Source organism: Plectropomus leopardus, chromosome 19 (assembly GCF_008729295.1).
Source record: "Plectropomus leopardus isolate mb chromosome 19, YSFRI_Pleo_2.0, whole genome shotgun sequence".
In the NCBI taxonomy this organism is placed as follows: Eukaryota; Metazoa; Chordata; class Actinopteri; order Perciformes; family Serranidae; genus Plectropomus; species Plectropomus leopardus.
This window is the reverse complement of record NC_056481.1, coordinates 13,349,908-13,371,876: the sequence shown is the minus strand read 5'-3', so window position 1 is coordinate 13,371,876 and position 21,969 is coordinate 13,349,908. Positions and strand designations below refer to the sequence as shown.

At 37.3% G+C, this 21,969-nt stretch overlaps 1 protein-coding gene across 1 annotated transcript in view; it reads right to left on the bottom strand.

Annotated features, from left to right (window-relative positions):
- atrnl1b (attractin-like 1b) overlaps positions 1–21,969 on the bottom strand; it is an 84,962-nt gene that overhangs the window by 4,390 nt on the left and 58,603 nt on the right. Inside the window, exons 26-27 of the mRNA XM_042507654.1 lie at positions 18,151–18,229; positions 6,457–6,564 (exon numbers count right to left, since the gene is read on the bottom strand). Of these exons, the coding sequence (XP_042363588.1) occupies positions 6,457–6,564; positions 18,151–18,229 (187 nt within the window). The remainder of the gene's footprint in view (positions 1–6,456; positions 6,565–18,150; positions 18,230–21,969) is intronic.

The following is a 21,969-nucleotide window of genomic DNA, read 5'->3' as shown; positions in this document are numbered from 1 at the left end:
ACTGAAGGTGTTAAAATTGAGCATTAAGGCAACTGAGCATTGTAAATTTACATCCACTAAAAGAGCTTGTTTTTGCCACTGACAGGCTAAGATCATCATTCTAAGTGACTGAAACATTGTGGAAAGGAGCTCTACTGAGACAGACGTTTAGTTAAAGGGTAAGATCCCTTTTTGTTTAACCAGAAACAGCCCTCCCCAAAATTGCCACGGCTAAACTCCCCAGACTCCATTTAAATGAGCAGTTATTAAAACTTGGCAAAACGTACTTCATTCTAAGTCTACAGAAACAAAATTAAATTCATAAGAACTGTCGAGGTTTGTCTTTGCATCGTTCTAGCAATCACCAACTCTAATTTGACTGAAATGAACCTGTAATGCACAATGTGCTGACTCTATATTTGCAGAAATGACTGTTTATTTCAATGGGGTCTGGTGGCTTTGGAAAATACAATTTCAGGGTGGTTTCTGGTTAAACAAAAGGATCTTACTCTAACAAAAAAAAAATCTATCTCTGTAGGGATCCACTCTGTACGTTCAGATACTTAAAATGTGAATCCTGGACTTTCAGTGGCAAAAATAAGTACATTTTGTGAACGTTAGCAGCAGAGATTACATTGCTGCCTGTTTTGCTGCTGCTGGTTTTAGCTCTCTCGTGCAGTACTGCACCAATTTTTCAAACTGTTGTTCACATTGGTCAAGTGGACACAAAAAAAAGTTTCCCTTTATATGAGGAACCTCCTAATACAAAGCTAACCATGGATAATCATTTTATAGTACATGATGAATAAGATGAGAACACTTTAAATGAGAAATGTCATATGTCTTGACAACTTCGATCAACTGAAAGAAACTATTGAAGGATGATTCTTCAAGCTAATGGATTTGTCCTTTCTCAAAAAATAAACCTCTTTGCAGACTTCGAATCATTTGAGGTTATGAATGCTGTCAACATTGGCCCAGGTTATTTTCCATTTGTCTGTACTACTAATCAGCCGGAACTAATACAGAAGGACAGAAAGATGAGGAGAATGGAGAGCGGGACAAAGGTGAACCAAAGTACAAAAAGAAAGTACATTAAATGTGACAGACACAAACTCTAATTGTCAATCAGTTGCTAAACTGTTCGAAGAAGCCCAACATTTAAAACGCTTTTCTCAGGCCATAAAACCTAATGAGAGCACACATTACAAGGCCTAATTTGAAACTACCCTTTCACTAAATACAGTGTATACTTAGCTTTAAAAAAATTTCCATGCAACCCTGGATCAAGGACGACCTAGGTACATTAATTAGTCTTGTTGCCTCTAACCTATGATAACAATAAAAGTAATGCTCTGAGTGACTCAAAACTTTCTAAGGCACCATATGAAAGTGACACGAGGCTATGAGAGTCATACTGCACATACGAGACATGTTTCTATATTGCAGGCAGGCTTGAGAGTGACAGCTTGTTTACTGTGCATGCATCGTTCTCAACCCAATTAGACCACATGATCAGAACACAATATTCTCGTGCATCTTTTTAAGCACAGCAGACCTACATTTGATCTACAGCTGACATACAAGGGCAATTAAACTGCTAGCCATTTCATGACCATTAGAGTGATCCTGCTAATGAATAGCTATATAAGCAATATTCATGCAAGGGAGCTAATTTAACCCTATGCTGAGTTTTGATTAAGGCAGATTCCCCTGCAAGCTACATGGACCACTGGGTAAAACATCATTACACTGTTACAAACAAATTAGTAACACTGAGACCAAATTCTGGTTTGTAAGACAGAAGCCACGATAATGCTGTATAGCATATGTAGAAGTCTTCATCTTAACATTAATCAGTGCAAGGTCAGTTGCTAAGTTATGAAATGGAAACGTCTGATTTAAATACATGGTAAGTAGGACTCTAGGGATAGCCATGATGGTTTGTCAGTCCACCACTTTGGCCCAGACTGAAATATCTCAACACCTACGGAACAGCTTGAGATGAAATTTGGTTAAAATGTTAATGGTCCCCAAAGGACGATTGCCATCAACATCTCTTGACTTTTCCTCTAGTGCCACAAGCAAATGGAAACTTTTGGCTTTTACTGAAATATCTCAACAATTCTTGGATTGACTGCCTTGAAACATAATGTATGAAAATGGTTTGATGTTTGACACATATTCAATCAGACATTTGCTCTTTGTTGACATAAAAAGCAAAAAGAGAGAGCGCAATGTTTGCCATTAAAAATATAAATTACAAATTTTTGTTTGTGTGAAAGGCAGCAATAATAGCGAAGGCAAACTGCCTTCTTTCTTCTTGCTTTTTCTCATTTTCTCGGTGAAATGCTCTTATTAATCTCTGATAATGGAATGATTCCCTAAAATGCAAAAGAGAATAGAAACATTAATAAACCATTTCATTCTATTTCAATCATAGAGTTGCTTTTTTAAAATTGCGTCTCCATTTTAATATCTTCCAAAGGTTTAAACTACCTGTATTTATACAATATGCATTAATCGAGCTGTATTATGCTCATTCATAACCATCCAAGCAACATAAGCATGTGCACGTGCACAAACACACACACACACACACACAAACACGCACACACACACACACACACACACACACACACACACACACACACACACAAAATGTATCCGTTTTCCTCTTCCCTGCTGACAGGTGTCATCCATCATACTCGCTGTCTGTTAGTGGTTCCATATGTTAAATGCCGGCCATAGTGAGTAGAGACATCTGTGGCACCGAGGCCTGGGCCTGCAGTGTTTGGGCCCCGACTGGCTCTCTGTATAACAGCTGCTGACATCTTGGTCACTAAATGTAATGTCCATCTCTTATGGGGTTTAAACTGACCAAAAATGGAGGAAATGGGCACAAAAGCTGTTGTAATTTTCTCTCAGACCAGCTGGAGGGTCTGCAAAGACTTAGCGACAGAGAGCTGGTACTAATTAATGCAGTGAGATCAGCGCTGACAGTAGAATCGGAGAATAGGGTCTTAAATGTTGTGTTGGAATGGGTGTGAGGGGTCATTTTGATACTGCAGCCCCTGTTTCCTGTGTGAGCTGGACCATGTTTTAGTGTGGTTATAATATTCTAAAGCTTAATCCAAACTTTGTCCCTGACATTTTAAACCAACCTCAGACTTCTGAATGTACATATACAGCACTGCAGTTCATGTGTCTGTATATATGCTTATATCATTTATACACTTAATCTTGTGATGAGTGGGTCTGAGTTTAAAGTACAAACAGAGCTGGTGAAACAAATGGGAAACCAGTGATGCTAGCGTGACATCGGTGTCCTCTTTGACATCAAAAATCATTTCCAATAGCTAAGTGGTGCCAGATGCCGACCAATTAACCTTTATAAAAGAGAATTAGGCTTGTTTTATACAGTTCACCTTCAGCTGGAGCCAAGGCATGTAATGGAGCAGTATGCAGTCCAACATATGCATTTGCACATTTGAAACCATGCAGATTTTTCTTATGGGCTCATACACTGACATATTTAAAAGCTGGCAAAAGGCTACAGTGTGCTGTGGCTGAATAACACTCTGTGTTTCTATAGATACAAAGATTTCAGTTATAGATGTAGCTTCCTCATGCAAATCATTTTAACAGCTGGAGACTTAATAATTAAACTTAATTAAAAAAAAAACAAAAACATCACAGTGAGCAAACTGCAGCAAATGCAGCAGCAACTACATGACCTCTGAAAAACACATTTTCAACACAGTTGAGTGTTTGTTTTGCTTTTGTCTCCCTGTAAGGTACGCTTTATGACCTTTCAGTGTATATAAGATATTCATGTTCTATTTGGCTACTTCACATCTAGAATCAACACTCTGCCTACAGTAACACAGGCGTCAGGCATCGTTGAATGTCATTCAGTACCATTCCTGTCCCTCTGGAAGTGAATGGGGAATCTAGCATATATGATTAACCAACACCTAAAAGGAATACTTCACCTCCTAAATGATCATTTGGTAATCAGATACAATTCCCATTTTGTGTTGAATTCTTGAAGAAAACATTTTTCCCACCTGCCTCCAGTGAATTAGGAATACAAAAAAAGAGAAAATTCTAGATAAATTGAAGTCTAACAGGGGTCTGCACTTTATAACTGCAGAACTATATTGAAACATCTGTTAACAAACTCTCATTTAATCTGTCACATGCTCAGTACTTCCCAAACAGACAGCTCTTTCTGACAGGGATGTAAACTAAAGGTGAAGCTTATTTATGCTCTCTGAAATGCCAGAGACCACTGACAAAAACAGTAAATTTACCTCCTTTGACACAGAAGCTGCTGGTCTCCTGTAGCCTTGATCAGGAAGTTTGTTTGTAAAGGGTTAGTTCAGATTTACCAAAGTCACAAAATAACACAAACTAATTAAACGAGGCAGTGGTTGACCAGCAGCTCCTGTGTTTAGGGAGTTAAAATTACAGATTTTTTCAATGAAGTCTGGCTGCGAGTTCCACTTTCAGTTGAGTCCACTGTCGTAAAGGGGTGTCTGTTTAGGAGGTACTGACTTTTACCTGGTCAAATAAAGGATATATATATATGTATGTATATGTAAATCCTAAAACATGGGGTGACTTATTAATAAACAAATTTTCATGTTGGGGGTTGAAGTATTCCTTTAGTTAGGAGCTGCTTGTTGAATTAGATGTAAGGCTGTCTACAGGTTTTTAAAAAGTCTACAATTTTAAAAACCCATCTAGGCAATATACTGGGCAGGAAAATTGTTTGCTTGTATGCTGAATTTACTACTTCATGAGGTGTTACTGAAAAGCATTCAGCATGCAAACATCTGTGAAATCAATTTAGGACACATGTAAATCACGTTTCTCAGGTGCTTTCTGTCACAAAACTTTTATAGTAACTTCTTAAAAAACTGTGCGGACATCTAAGTGAAACTGAAAGTCAAGCATTTGTAGGTTCATTCTGCATCTTGAAAGGGTCAAGAAACAGAAGACTGAAGAGCGTTTTTTTCCAGTTATCATTTCCAAAACAGCTTGGGATATTGTTTACAGCAATATTCTCCAGTGGATGCAAAGTCTCTGCCTTAATGCGCCTTATAACAAGAACACTGCATTTGGATTTTTTGCAGAAATGGGGGGGGCACTACTGGAATAAATTACGAAATTACAGATTGACACACGTGTCCAAATGACAAGTATGTAATTAACATTTTACCTAAATCAAGGCAAAGCAGTAGTCTCCAGAACAATTCAGATTCAGACTGCACCTCCCCTGCTTTAAAAGTACACTCAGAGAGCTGAGAAGCATTTGTTTTTCTCCTCTTTTGCTCTTTACATTGCCCTTCACAACACCATAATGCATGGTGAGTACCACTCAGTATTAGACATTAATAGCTAATGTAATACCTCTTTCCCGGTTGCCACAGTGATTTTATTTCTTTCAGCAGCAGGTGACACAGAGGTGGCTCTGGCTAAGGAAACACTGCTGGTCCTCCGATGTCAATTTGAGAATGTAGCTCCCCATATTGCTCCAAGCTATGCTTTTATCCTGTGTGTCATAGAGCCCTAGACAGTGCTTAGCACCAGACTTCTTCTCTATTTTCTATTTGTATGGGAGGTATTCACACCATAGGAATAAAGAGGCAACTGGACAGATCGTTTCAGATGTGCGAAAACACATGAGCATTCGGGGTTTAATAACAAATGAATACAAATTTGAGTTCAAAATCAACATGAAGCATGTTTCTAGTAAACAACCCAGGAGGACAAATTAGGCTAAATGAAAATATGCACACCGCAGAACAAAGAATAATAAAATGTTCCACGCACGATGTTGACATCATCATTTTACCATCAGAACAACAATCAATTTTAATCTAAATTGGCATCATGACATTACTTTGCTTAAAAGATGTTTCTTTTTTTATAACAATGACCGAAAAATGTAAGCAAGTCTGTAGCCCTGATTGCAGAGGACAATTCATATAAAGAAGAGGGACACAGGAAGAAAAGACCATCACTGGGAGATTTCTTATTGATGTGGGCAGCGGATAAAAGGCTGATATATTGTGGAGCGGAGGGCATGAGCCGGTTGAGTACATCACAATGAGGTTCAATTATGTGGCACTACAAAACTATTGTATGTATGTCAGTAAAAGCACTCACAAATCTAAGGTTGATTGTATCAGATGCCTGTGCAAAGATGACAAGACTTCAGTTTGGTGAAAACATATCTTGCTGCTATTTAGGAACACTGCAGTAGTTAAGATGAAAGAATACTGAGGCATCATTATTAGACATCAGTATAAAAGACTCTTGCAAGATGTTACAGGAATACAGTTGTAGTTACACTGCAACTACATGTTATTGCACACATTATATTGGCATTCATCTGAGAATATTTTGTGTGTGTGTGTGTGTGTGTGTGTGTGTGTGTGTGTGTGTGTGTATTTGTGTAGGACTCACATCAAGCACAGGCTGCAACAGTTCTGTTTCTTCTGTGTTGGCATCCAGTGCAACTGCAACTGAGGCAAATGGACGACTGGCCATCTGCTGACGCTCTCTCATCAGTTGCTGTAAAATCAAGCAAAACATAGAACGCAGTCCAATTAAATAACAGATACATAAAGAAACAAGAGAGACATATGCTCTACTGAAATAATAATATATGAATACATACAAAGTGCTAAATTATTTACATGCAATATACAACATGAATTTATGAATCCTCAAACGTGCTATATTCATAGTGAAGCTGAAAATACAAAATCCACATTTTTAATATCAGCCTATAATAATGAAAAATTTAAAGGAAGTCAGTATCATCCTAAACCACCTCCATTAGATTATTATCATTATTTAGAATTATTATGTGGCCAACTTTACTCACTGAGCTCAAACTCAGGATTTCCAGTTGTGTGATCTTTTATTTTGAATCAACATCTAATAGATTTTAACACAAATATATGTTTGTTTTTTTCTTTTTGAAACTTGAAATTTTTTGTCCATTCACATAAACAATGTATTTAAATTATTCCAAACATGTTTTAATATTGTGCACACTACAGTAATATGACCTCAATGTAAACCAGCACTTCTACAAATACTAGGATTAGATACAGACAAATGTTTTTCAGACTAACATTAAAAACAAAAAACTGGAAATTCATTCATCTTTATTGATCTGATAAAGCAGCCGGCAGTACAATGTTATCTGTAATTTCTTTTCCACGTGCAGCACACCACCACAGAGACATATAAAAACGATTATTTCTGCACAGAAATGCCATGTTTAGCTTACTGCCCCAGAGTGACACTATTTCTGTTTCCCAGACTGAAGGGAAAATAGCCTCTCTTGTTCCATGCTAATCAATATTGTAAAACAACTAGCGCCATACTTTCATCAGCAACGCAGTGTCTAATCAATATCTAAACAGGCCGCCATTTTAGAGCCAAGGACATCACTGATTGGTATTGGATTTGTGATGAGCTTAAGTGTGCTGCATTAGGATCTAATTGTACTTCAGATTACTAAGCACATCAGGGAATGTGATGATCGGCCTCCTGACCTGCCCTTCCTTTGCACTTCTCTGAAGTTCAACAAATATGGCTCTATATGTGCACAAACATACAATTTAATACTAGAGCAATACATTATATCTACATTTTATAGGGTACAGTTCATTTTCTTGATGTTTTGGCGTTGTAACTTTCAGAACTTGATGTTAAAGCTATTGCAAATAGAAATGGTAAACACAAAAAGTTAGCAATTGTCCAACCATAGTTCAGCAACTGTAACGAAACGAGGCAAACATGTAAAGCTTTGGATTTCTCCACATGCCATTTAAAGGGTTCGTTCTCAAGTATTACTCTGAGGATGTAGTGACAGTTTTGGCAAATGTGACAAAGAGTTTTTTTTTTTTTTTTTTTTTTTTTTAAATAATACCTACCAATTACAGCTTTAAAAAGTCAGTCTGAGGCAGTGATTTCAACTCAGCTGGAGCTAATGATGGTCAATTACCCCAACAACACGTGAAGCTTACCTACAGATAAAATCAAACACTACAATAGTAATAAGTTAAATCCACTTTGTCAAATAAAATAACAAATAAATAAAAAATCCAAGTATTAATTTCACTACCCAAGTCTTCAGACAATCCTTTAAAGAAGAAAATAAATCTATGATTTTCAAGTACACTAGACTGTTAAAGCACTTTCCAATTATCTGATGTTCTCCTTCTAATCAAACCTGTGTGTCTGTTGTTTGGGTCAGCTGCATGAAAAAAACTTTGGTGGTCCCAAGCCTGAATAGAAATTTGTCCTTGGTATTGTATTGAACCCTTATATTCTTGTGTCCAGACCCCCCACCCTCACTCATTCTGAATTTAATTAAGTATTCATTAGTCTGGCTATTAATTGGTAAAATTCAGATGAGGTCTGGAGAGGTTGATAGCATTGTTTGAGCGAACAAGTGGGAAAAACAATTCTGTAGACACTTTAAATTAAGGGAATCAATGACTCCATCTAATGTGACGGGTGTAGAGAAAGAGTACGTCACAGCTGTGTTCAGTCTCTCAAATTGTTAGTCCTGTTGCGAGTGTACACAGGAAAACATCAAATTGATGGAAACGTTGGTATTCAATTAACATGTCAAAAACCTTGATTAGATATTTAAAAAAACTAGAAGAGACTCATTACTAGTACTTCCACAGGCAGTTCTTCAACCAGCCTCAATCATCTGTGGCTTTTTATAAAGATTAAATTAAAGAAAGACCCCATACAGGCTCACAAAACAACAAATCAAAACAGCATGTCCTCAAATCCAGACGATATTTAATAGACCTTTTACATAAATGCACTCTGACCTGTCTGAAACTGGCTGAGTCACTTTAACTACAACAAATGCATCTAATTTTAAAGATGATTTTTTGGGGGCTTTGCCTTTATTAGACATGACAGTTTAAGTGTCACTTCCCAACTCCCATCAAACAATAAAACTAGGCAGTGCTGATTGAATATATGCTGAATCGCCTATTTCTTGCCTAAAATGTCTTTAGAAACATGTTTTAGTGCACTGTTTAACATAACAGGATATGGGTGACATATCATTTCCTGTGTTGTGAAAAATGAAGGTTAAAGATTGAATGATAAAACTAAGCAGTGCTGATAAATTATCAACCGAGACTGCATTTTTTCCATAAACATGTTTTCATTAACCATTTAATTGTAATAGTGCAGTTAACTGTATTGATATTATTACTGAAGATATAATATTGCAAACAAAAATGTAATGTTTTTCCTTTTTATTTAAGCCTAAATGTTCAACAGTGATCATTGTAACTATGACACAAGTATCATAAAATGTCTCCTGTTTTAAGGAAGATGCTTTATTTGTCAATCGACACAAAGCATATGTACGCAAGACAGTTTAAACGTAACTCTTCACATTTAACATGTATTTTTGAGAGAGGGAGCAGGGGGCCTAATTTTATGTAATATTTAAAGTGTTAAGAATTTGTTTTTACAGTAGGTCGTGAGACACATGTAAAGCCAAACTGAAGCATTAATCTGTTCATACCGTAAAAGTTTTACATATATTGTATAACATATCTAATAATATTAAGGGCCAGTCATAAGTTATGAGTCATGTCTTTCAAATAAAAGCAACAAAAGGCTAAAATCAGAAATCTGGTGTGTGTGTGTTTTATATGTTCTGTGTTTTATAAATAATGCATTATTTGTGCTGATGATTTTGAACACTCAATCATTCTTTTACAGACTAGTTGTGCAGACTCACTGATGTGAAGTGAGTGAGAAAAAGTTGAGGTCAGTCCTGTGTAAGAACTCTTTTGTCGAATCACTCTGAAAACATTCCCCGGAGGAGGTCAAGCCGAGAAAAAAACAAAAAACAACAGCCATATGAAATTGAGATTGATCACCTGATTGATTTTTCTTCTTCCAGCTCTGATTTTTAAACTTTAAATCTGAGAGCCCTGGTGTTAGATTGTAGTACATCTCTACTATTAAACATCAAAACCTGCAACACCAAAGCGATAGATTTGAGCTGCTGGGCCGCTGCAGGTCAAAATGAGAAATTTTGCCCTTTTCGAAAAGATAAAAGCAGGATGGAGGGCCTGGTGGGGTTGTTGCAAAACAAGAAAACAGCTCACGGCTTATTATGGTTTCCAACACAAGAGCTCCAAGTCCAACAACATTCATCCTAAATGTCAGATAGCAGTAATGTTATTTATCATGTTGCAGAATTCATTTAAAGCAACAAAGCATAAGAGGAGAGCAGAGGCAAAGTCAGGGAATGGTAGCACTTTGCTTTGTGTCCGCCACAGACATTAAAAAAAAAAAGTGTCATCAAAGGGCCAGTATAATACTAAATTAATAACAAAAGGCAAGAGTGAACTCTGCAAAAGCAAGCAACGTTTGTGCAATGACAGACTGATTTTGTCAAGAATACAAGCTGGAGCCATTCACAGTTGTGATAAGGGTGGGCATGCAGTACATTGCTATGCAATTTGATTAATTTGGCAAGTGAGTGCATGAATTATCTGTCTTGTGAATGCAGCATTTCATTCCCTTCACTGGATTCTATAAAAGGGTAAGTGTCACCCCGCCTCTGAGCATATTTTACACCTAAGCAGGTCACTTTGTCCTTTTCAAAGATTGCTGCCTGTCCCCACAAGCCCTGCAGAATAAAATAAATAACTGAAAAAAAACATTATAAAATAGAAAATAAGAGATGTCAAAATCTACTCACGTGCTGGGATTAATGGAGTGAAAATGGCTAAATGAAGATATCCTGTCTTGTAGACTGCCACAGCGTACAACACTGATATGATGTCGGTGAGGTTGAGTTGTTTTGTGTAGGCTGAAGTACCAAGAACTCATTAAAAAATGTAGTATTATTGCAGTAATAAGATAAGTAATGAGGTTAAATTCTAACATAAAATAATCATGAAATGTTACCTTGCTGTATTGCTATAGTTCTGTTTTTGTCATTAGTGGGACAGCTTCTCAGCTTCCAAGGGTAAGCTATATCCTAGACTGAACTTCTAATCAAAGGTACGCTCAATCAACTGTAACTTTAGAGGAAATTATTAGAGTCCAAACTTTAAACTGAACAAGGGACAATCAAGGTGACCAGGGGCTTAAGAGTAGGATAATCTTATTATAGCAATCGATGACTGCTGATTGAGCTCTTCAAGGGAAAAGCAGAACGTGAGACTACACGAGTCTGCAGTGAGACATGAGGATTAGGTGGTTGGTAATGTGCTGCTTTTAGTTTTGTCAATGAAAGCATAATAGAAAATTAGATAATTGACTTGTCTTAATCAAAATGGGTTGTTTACAGTGATAATTTTTAAGTAGAGGCTCACGCTGCCAGCATAAAAAAAAATGTTTTTTTTTAAAAGAAAACACGCCTAAAGCCCATTTGCACACAAGGGGACCATGCTATTTTAGATTTTACAAGAATTTCTGCACCATAGCTGCAATGATCAATTGTTTAAGTTGTCGAAAATTAAATTAATTGGCAATTGATCTGATAATCGATTATTTGGCTTGAGTAATTTTTTGAAGAGAAAAAAAAAGTCTGAGTTCTCAGATTGATTCTAGCTTTTTAAATGTGAATATATTCCGGTTTCTTTATTCCTTTCTGACAGCAAACAAAATATCTTTGAGTTGTTGACCAAACAGAACACTTCATGACATCATCTTGGGCTTTGGGGAAACACTGACATTGACATTCGTCATTACTTTCTGACATTTATTGACCAAAAACACTAATTGACTAATCAAGAAAATAATCAACGGATTAATCTTCAACAAAAATAATTCCTCAATTGCAACCCTTTTTTTTCACAAAACTTATTGGGAATCAGTCCATAAGATGTTGAATGTCACAGGAAAACAGAAATCTCCTGCTGGTGAAGGAGGAAAAATCAGAGGAATACCAAAGTCAGTAGCATTCATCATAGAGGCACCACAAAGGTCTCTACAATCCTTCCGTCAGCTGGTGTGATATTTTAGTTTGGATCAAAAGTATTGGACAGACCAACAAACATCAGCTCGAGAGCCATACTGCTAACAATTGAACTATATCATTATATCAATGATACAAAAGCAGCGACCTCCAAGGCTGAAAAATGCTAAAAACTGCAGTTCCAGTTCTAGCTGCAAACAGACTAATCCCCATAGACCCCCATGTTAACAACTATACAGGAGGTTAATTTTCATAGATGTCACTCTTTTAAATGTTTTTAAGGCTCAAAGTAATGCATATGTCTGTGAGGAGTGAGCACCATCTATGAGTCAAACCTTTGCTCCTCCACAGCTCCACCCTCTTGTCCAAATAACTTTGCCCCCAATAAATCAAGACGGCAAATGCTCATCTTGGGGCTTCAAAACAGGAGTCCACAAACCAATGGGTGACGTTATGGTAGCTATGTGCATTATTTTCCATACAGTTTAGGGTAATACACCATTATAGAAAACACGACTCATCCCAGCCTTTACATCAATGTCTTGTCTACAACTGACACAACAGGCAGATTTAAAGCCATCAGTTACAAACAATTACCAGTGGACGTCTTTGGACTGACAATAGCTTTAAATAAACAGATGCTAATTAGTTACTGGTGAACTCAGTAAATGGCATGCTTAAACTGCCGCTGCTCAATAATAGATTTGAGTGCTTTTAGAGTGCTGGTAAAACATGACAGCTCCACATGCATCCAGTTCATATGTAGTGAGTGTGTATTAATTGTGTATCAGTGCCTGTCTGTATAAGTGTGTGAGAGAGATAAAGAATGAGGCGCTGCATTAGATACATCTACATGTTTGTGTGTAAAACATCTTCCGTGTTGCAGTCTTGTGAAATGTCAGCGCCCCCTCCCTCCCGTTCCCCCCACAGGTAGCTTCAAAGAGGTCAGCCCTCGTCCTCCTCCGTGGCATTTACAGCTGCCGTCATTTCATCCCTTTGTCCTCCCCACTCACGATCCAAGTCTCATCACCTATTCTCAATGGAAATTATTCAAATACAACAGCTGCACCTTTGGATCCAAGTCCTTTCAACTCACAAAAAAGAAAGCCTTTATCCAATTAGTGCATTAGTGTGGTAAAAGATCAGCTTTGTAAGATTAAGTCAATACCAGGAATTACACACTCACCACCTTATGGCTCCCAGTTTCGGATAGGCTGTTAGTGGTTATTATCATATCCTCCAGCCACAGCTAATTTTCAAAATAACAAACAAACAATGCCAACTCGGTATACTCATAGCAAATGTGCTAGTAAAAATCCAAAATTACACAGAAAATGGTTTCATATAAACACATTTTTTATATCTAGCAAAACCGAGAAGTACTAACACAGATCCCACTCCAGGAAGCCAATGAAAAACATCCAAAAGTTCATTCAGTATCAGACATCCATATGTCACTTGGTTGGATCAGTGTCTCATTAAAGTCTCTGCTATCTCTCGTGGCCTCATTAAGACTCGTTTATTCCATGTACTTATGTTAAACGGAGGCTTGTGAGCATTAGATGGCTTTCCGCCCAAATCCTTACAGTCCACATTTGGACGAGCCTTGCCAGTCTATGGTCTGTTTATGAGCCCTTTCAAATGAACCGGACACAGTGCTCAGTGAAGAGCCGATCAGTTCATCAATGGACAAGGTTAGCAGAACCAAATCAGTTTATCTAATATCATACAAGACATAATCACACTCTCATCACGGTAACTTCAGTTGCTATGTAACCTAAAATGCCTACTATTGTAAGCAGTGAGGCAAGTAATTTATTATGACAGCCATCAAAATCTTGCCTTTAAATTATTTGTATTAAAAATGGTTGGCAGATACTGGATAATTAAAGTCTGCTTGTGCTGCTTTGAAAATATTCCATAAACATAAAAGAGTACTCCGCTGATTTAGCATTGCAGTCGTATAATGTCATGGGACTAAGTTTTTATAAAAATTACCAGCAAAGCCAGAGATATCGTCTTTTATATTTCACACATTCTTCTTCCTTGCAGAAATTAACTACATTACAAGGCTAAAGCAACATAAAGGAATAGCATCTTGTAAACCCTGATGAAGTAACTGCTGAAAATCTGAAGTTTGGACTTTCAGCACAAATCTGTTTTGTTTTTGCATATCTAGAATGTATCCAGATTGATTTTAGAAAGTCTACACTGTCTGAATTTGAATTACTACAAAATTACCTCAACTTTTCTTCTCTAATTCAGTCAACTTAAAATTTTAAGGTAGCTCAGACACTAACTTTTTTAAAGATAAAACAAATAGTTTCTTCTTAAAGTGCACATTTACATGATTTTTATTTTATTTTTTTAACATTTATATAGACTTTTGTTCTTTGCATTTTGATCCGCTATTACATCATTTCATTCAAAACAACTGCTGTCATGGTTTTGTTAGCAACCACATCATGTGTTTAAAAATGAGTGCCCACTTTAAAATGGAATATTTTTAACGTCCAGTCTTGTTTGAGAAAAAAAAAACAAAGTAAAGAGATGCTAGAGATGCTATAGAAAGGAGATATTGGTTTCTGAGTAGTTTTTTAAGAGATTAATGATGTCTGCATCTGTCAGACACTGATAATAGCGTTTATCATCAAACAAACGAGTAAAAATTCAAGTTAGGGGTTCAAAGAATGGTTTCACCAGCTATGATTATATGAAATCTATACTAAAAGGTTTTTGGGGATTGTGACCCTGAATGGGTAATTTTCTACCTGATAAATAGTGGCAATGGGAGGCTTGGACCAACATGAAAAGCTTACATTGATTGCTTTATGAGGTGTGCAAACTAAAAGCACTTCTTAGCTGTTTGACCTTATAGCTTCAGCATTTTCAGACACAAGCACTTCTGTAAGTGATTGCGATGAACGCCCCATTTTACACGTCGTACTATTTACTCTACAGAATATAAGACAGACCTTAACTACTTCAGAAATAATCACTACAAATGATTTTACTAATTTGGCCATTATAGAAATGTGGCCGAGAGAAACGCCACATGAGAAGCAGTAAAAGACTACTGGCAGAGCTGAAGCACCCACAACAGCACCGGAGAACACCCTCAGGACTGTCACAGCTTTCAGGAAAAGGTGACCAACGCACAGCTTCTCTGTAAGACTTCTCTTCAAAAGTAGGGCAGCTGAAAATGCCACAACAGGAACCTTAAGGTATGTTTTTCTCAGGTTTATAATGCCATGTGGCAGAAACGTTGATTTTTTTTATGTTGATTTTCAGTATTCCTTTTTGAAATAAAACATGAATAGGGAGTGAAAAACCTTTTGTTTCAACTGCATAAATGAGCAAAATTTCACACTTTACGCTGGTCAGACCTGAGGCTGTATTTACAGGTTTTGAGCATTCTGCACATCAAACCTGTAATAATTTTAATGTTGCAGCCAACAAAGCTGGTAACAGAATCCGGTGGGATTTTAGATTGCATGGTGGATTCAGAAAAATAAGCATAGTAAGGAATGTATGGTTCATGTTTCAAAGAGAAAACAATATTATATCTTTCTACTCCACGAGATAAACTACTTTAACTCAACTTTACACTGGAAAGGAAAGATTTCAGGGAATGTGCATTCAAGCGCAGGGCAATAACTGGAAAAGTACACTGGAAAGGTAGAGTGCCAATCTCAGCCAGGTGGTCATCTGGACGGTTGCAATTCCTTCAAAACAATTCCAGCAGACACGCTGCAACGCGTTTAAAGCACAATAAAGAAGGAAATAACAATAAACCAAACAGGCCTAACCATTTCACTTTGTAGTCTGCATTCTTATGGTAGAAGCACAAATATTAAGGAAAAATGACTAACTCTAAAAATCAGGTAGGCAAACACTCCGCGGTCACAGTGTATTATGATGCCGTGTGGCAGACTGAACAAAACCGGGTCGCAGCTGAAACATGGCACAGCTGCACCTGGTTTGTCACTCCCAGCTCCCTTACAGTTAGGATGGAGGCAAACATGACTAAAACGGTTGACTTGTTCATCTTCATATGTGCCTAACTTTGGTGGATCATAACATATTAGGTATGGAATGAATCTGCACATGCTCCAGTTCAAAATACGACCAACCTTTTCTATATATGTCAGTGTTTGATCCATGACAAAGACAAAAATGTCAACTGCAACAGATGGGAAGGCTTGTTGTTTTAAGCCGAGCTGATTTCAGAAAAAAATGGGCCTCCTATCAGCCAGTTACAAGGAGTGAGGAGTCAGCAGTCAATGGCAGTATTAAACAGTCAGTAAAATATTTTGAATTATCGTAACCATGAGAGGTTCTTGAGCATACAGTCGTTAATGTGCACATAAAATGTAAGGCTGATTGGTCCGGTAGTGTTTAGGATTAACTGCAGACAGACAGATACACACACACACACACACACACACACACACACACACACACACGAACAAACGAACACATGATCCCCTCCAGACTTACACTTTCGGGAGATAAAGATATACAGATAACATATATATATTAGAATGAGTAATTCATTAATTCAAAGACACAAACTGATATGTCATCTGCAAACAAAACTTCTCACAGAATAAAAAGTATTTTGTTTCTCGGGTGACAAAACTTTTCAATCACCTGAAATTAAGAGATGAGAGAGATTTTTATTTAACTATTTATCTATTTTCATGTGGCAGCTGAAGGGCAGCGACAAACAGATGACGGGAATGCCAAGAGCAGACAGGAAAAGTGAGCAGAATTTTAATGACGTGAGCCCATCTGCCTGCATTAATTTTTATTGACTTTAATTCTTTGGATAGGCACGATTCGGAGTCACGGTAGCTATCATTCTTGTTTATTTTCATATATCAATTAGAGGATATAAAATTTGGATCTTATGATTATCAATGTCATCCCCAAAGGGGAAATAAATTGTGGGAGCTTTATTAGTAGACTGCAGGTCATAAGGCTGGATGTGCACCAAATTAAACTTCCTGCTATTGACTATCAAACAGCATCTAGGAGAGTATAGGGTTCAGTCTGAAGAGATGGAAATGATGGTTGCTCGTACAGAAACCAGTAACCAGCCAATGCAGTTTGGGTTATGGGGCAGTGAGATGAATTTACATACATTTGCTCTCTTCCTCAATTTCCTGCACTGTATCTTTTTTTACTCTCTTTTTAATTCATACTGCCAATGATCTCATCTTTCACCCCTTTTCATCCCCATCTTTATTCAACCACATCTTTCATACTGGCACTGAATATTAATGTTTCAATCTATTCCCTTTTCCTTAAGTCATCCACAGCATCTCGACTCACTTCCCACACATTTTTTTCACTCGTCCACTTCACCTAAAGCTACAGTTTTTTCTGAATTATCATTCTCATCTTTTCTTTCTGACAAAATAATCAAACTCTGGGACGTTTTACTTCTTAAAGAAGCATGTGCCATCTGTATAGATGAGGACTTATCTGTCAATATGCATTTTTCTTCAGGTTTCAAGAGTGTTTCAAGCAAATGCATGATAAGCATTGTTTCCATCAAGCAGTCCCGCTCAGTTCTGTTCAGTGGTTACACATTAGAATGATTGTTTTTTATGCTTTCAACGTCAAAGTTGTGGATGGTACCAATATAACCTCTCCATATTGTCCTGTTTTCCGTTATCCCTCTATGGTGGTACATAGCACACTGATTTGATACTAAAATGTGGAGCTAGAAACTCTTCAGTCTGTTAATTGGTTTATAGAGAACTGACACTTTTGTTTGACAAGGACTTAATGCACAAAGCTGTTTTTTTAAATATCCCATGGATTGCGACAGAGTCTGTAAAACAGGGGTGTAATGTTAGTGCTGTAGTTCAAGTAGGGCACCTACGTTAACCATATATGTGCATAGTTAATTTGCTACTCATTTCGAAAGTTTTGCAACCATTATCGTACATAGGCCAGTTTACATGCATCTATAACTATAACCCACTACAGACAGGTTATGAAAGTGTTGTTGAAAACATGGCTGTAATGTTGAACTATGATGTTTGAAGATTTGTAGGCACTTCCGATACTTTTGGAATCATACTGCCGAAGCTGAGAAGTAACTATTTTCCACAGAGGGATGTCAGATGTCAGAAGAATGTGTTTTCTGGACTTACTTCTCTCCGTCGTGAAGCCCAGCAAGTCTGTTTGATCTTCCACACCACTGCCGCCACCAGGAGGAGTGACAGAAAGCAACTGGAATGAAAGAGAGGAAACATTATCAAGTGACATGACTTTAAGTAACAACAGCTGTCACTCAGGAAATGCATACATAGTGTAGTCACTGCATACAGGGAGTAGTCAAACCCTTGGGAATTTAAAGCAACAGTAGATACTGAATATAAACGTATGCAACTGAACCCCCAGGAGAGTTTCATGTTGCAAGAATCCCTATCTTTACATTAGCTCCTTCACCAGCTGCAATTCAATAGTTCTACATACTGTCTCCAGACTTGGTACATGTAATCGAATATATGTCCCGTTTTTTTGCCTGGGATTGGCTTTAACAAAGCATTTATTTAGATTCATGTTATTTAATCAAATATTTGTGTGTTTTCACTTTATTTTCTTGCTATAATAAAATAACTGTATTGAAACAGGGTGGTATTAAATATTCATAGTTTCTCTCTGACATAAAAAAAAGACAAAACGGGAGATAATATGAAGCGGTAGCACATTCATTTCTTCGCAGACTGAATATTTTGGCCGATTACTTCAATTAATAACCCAACAGTAAAATCATTAGTCAAGGGAAATTCAACAAGGCCCGAGCTCTGCTGGGATAGAAAAACATGACTGATTGAGAGCTTCCACTTCATTATCCTGGTGACAGATGAAAGCGTTGAGATTATTATGTGCTGTAGAGACATTCTGCACTTTCTATTAGCTTGTTGGAGCAACATGTGGGACACTGAGCATTGTGGTTAGGTAAAATTAATGACCACCATTAAAAACTTTGGTATCTGTGTCAATTTAACTTCAACCGATTCGTCAGTCATAAAAAGGTGCGTGTAGTATTTTCTAACCTGGATCCTATTTTCTCATGTTTTTGTGTTTACATGACTGATGGGCATAACAATTTTTGAAGTTGTTCCAGTATTGAGCGAGAAGGCTGCAGCTCACAGAAGCGAAACATGTACTAGTGTAACCACTCAAGGCAATTATGCACCATCCATTTGCGTCCAATAAAACAGTTTGTTTTTTTTTGCAACAGACTGGCTCACACTCAGTGTCTTGTCGAAGAGTAAGATCCTTTTGTTTAACCAGAAACAGCCCTGAAATTGCCAACGACACCACTCAGATAAACAGTAATTTTCACATGTACAGAGCAGCATATTTTCACATCTAAATGGGTAATTTGAGGGTTTATTTCAACCAAAAAGTTGGTGATTGTTGGAATAGTGGACAAACCAAGTCATTGTTGTATGTTTTATTTTGTTTCTGTTCAATTTTAATAAAGTGACTTTTACAAAGATAAAATTACAGCTTTTTTAAATGGAATCTGGTGAGTTTTGAGGCTGTTTCTGGTTTTAAAAAAAGGATCTTTGGCTTTTACAAAACGGTCCATCTCTGTAGAGATCGTTTTCAGCTGTTGCCATATACTGACAATAACAATCTGAGCCTGTCAGTGGTCAAAAAAACAATCTCATTTTGGTTATGTATACTGATGTTGCATAATTGCCCCATGTGGTTACACTGCAGCCTGTTTTGCATGTTCTGGCTGTAGCCCCCTCGCTCAATACTAGATGTTGTTCCCATTAGTCACTTAGCCATAAAAATAAGGGCTGAAAAATACCAAACTATCAAACGTGTAATCATTCCCCTCTAATTATTCTCTACTCACAGAATAAGAGGGAAACATGAACCTGTTCCTGATGTCCAGGAACAAAGACGATCATCTTTGGATTTGAAACCCATGCTGTAACATGATCAATGAGCCCTTGTCTTCAGGGACGTGCAACATCTCTAAAATGGTCAGCCTGGTCCAATAAGCACATTTCACCAGAGACACATGACTAGCTCTGATTTCAGAGGCCCGTTTGTTTGATATTTTAACTTGGCTTTCAATTTGCCAGCCACACCTGTTAGATCTATTGGCCAGGAGGATCTTTGAAGAAGGCGATAGCGTCTGTGTGATAACACTTGGAAAAAACAGCTTCTCAAAAAAAGCAAAGAGGGGGCTACCGAGTCGGATTAGAGCGTTGAGTGATGGGAAACTGTGCTTCAAACATCTCGCCGTTGCACATGGAATTTCTTTTAGAGGTGCACGAGCTGGAAACCCTTTCATTCTTTTAGAAATACTTGCACCATCTTAGAAACCTTTGAAGATAACAGTGAATAGAGGGGGGTGTTATGGGGGCTTCAATGACATTTCCATGTGGCAGAAGTGACAAAAATCCCTAGACAGATGTTTGGCTTTCATCATCACTATTTTAGACAGCAAAGAAGCTTAAATCTTCTTTGCTGTTCTTACTACTACAAAAGAAGTTCTGCAATCAGTCTAACGCCCCAAGGTACTGAAGGACAAATATAAAATTTTTTACACAAAGATGCACTCAAGTTTTCTACAAGTAGATGCTGATATGGGATAGGCTGATGTGTAGTTTTAGTAACTGCAGGTGTGAACTTTCACTCACAATAACATACTTGTGACAAAAACAGACAAATGGAAGATGAGTTTACTAATCTTATTGTCATGTGTTTTAATGGTAGACAGCCAAATACATCCATTATTTGATGGTGATAATGTCACGTAATGTGAAACACAAGAAACTTAGCCTTTCACAGAGAAGAAACTCAACTAAACACTGCTTTCTTTTAATTACATGCTCGTTTCTGTAAGCAAAAGGCTACAGTTTCCACAAGGGAAAGAAATCAATGATATCTAATACCTGGTTTCTGCAGGCTCTTTACGCTGCTAAAAAAGAAGCTCTGTATAAAGCACCCTATAACTCTACCACAATGTGGGGACGCTGGCATTTTTGGCTGTAGTGTGCAGAGCTTTAAAGCAAAATTAGGCTTAATTGGCTTAATTAATTTGGTAAGGGAATGCTGGCATGGTCATATTCACAGGGGCCCCTTGACCTTTTAGCTCAAAATATCTAAAATATCTGTAAAAATATCTGTAAATGTTTACACACAAGTCCCCTTTTACAGACATACCCACTTCATACTAGTCCTATGAAGTTTCAGTACAAATGTGTTGCCTATTGTATTTGAATATTTCTGCACATAAATCTGGAGGGGATAAAAAATGCTACCTCACCAAAACACAATGTTTACTATGTATTTGTGATTAGAACAACTTGACACACAATACTGAGCTGCAGCTAAGATTAATCTTCAGGTTCAGGCATATGCCGTTAAGATCCCCTGTCCTTTGTTGGGAGAAGTGGAGTAGAAGAGGCTAAAATATGAAATAATAAGACAGCATTATTTCTTGTTGGATTGACACACTTTTTTTAAAAAAAATATAGTCGGTGATATCTAAATAATGAGCACATGCATGGTTATTAATAAGTGTACTGCTTGCATATATATGGTGTAAACAGTGGGTGACAGCAATGTTCTTGTGTATACACTTACATATTCTCTATACACACACACACACACACACACACACACACACACACACACACACACACACACAGATACACACAAACACACAGATGTGACTGAAAAGACACTTGTTAATTAGTATAAATTAGACCCTGGGGTTCCACTGCAAGTATGGCGAAGCATCCTATTAGAGTTTCTACAGTGTCTAATCAGAACGCATAAAACAATGAGACTCTAATTAGATTACAACTAAGCCAGTGCTGTGCAAGTAAATGTTGTTTATGAAGTCACTAAGATGAAGGCGCAATGTAGAAAATAAGGGAAAAAAATACTTTTGAACAGCTTGTAGTGGAAAAGGTGAGCGATATTTGAATAAA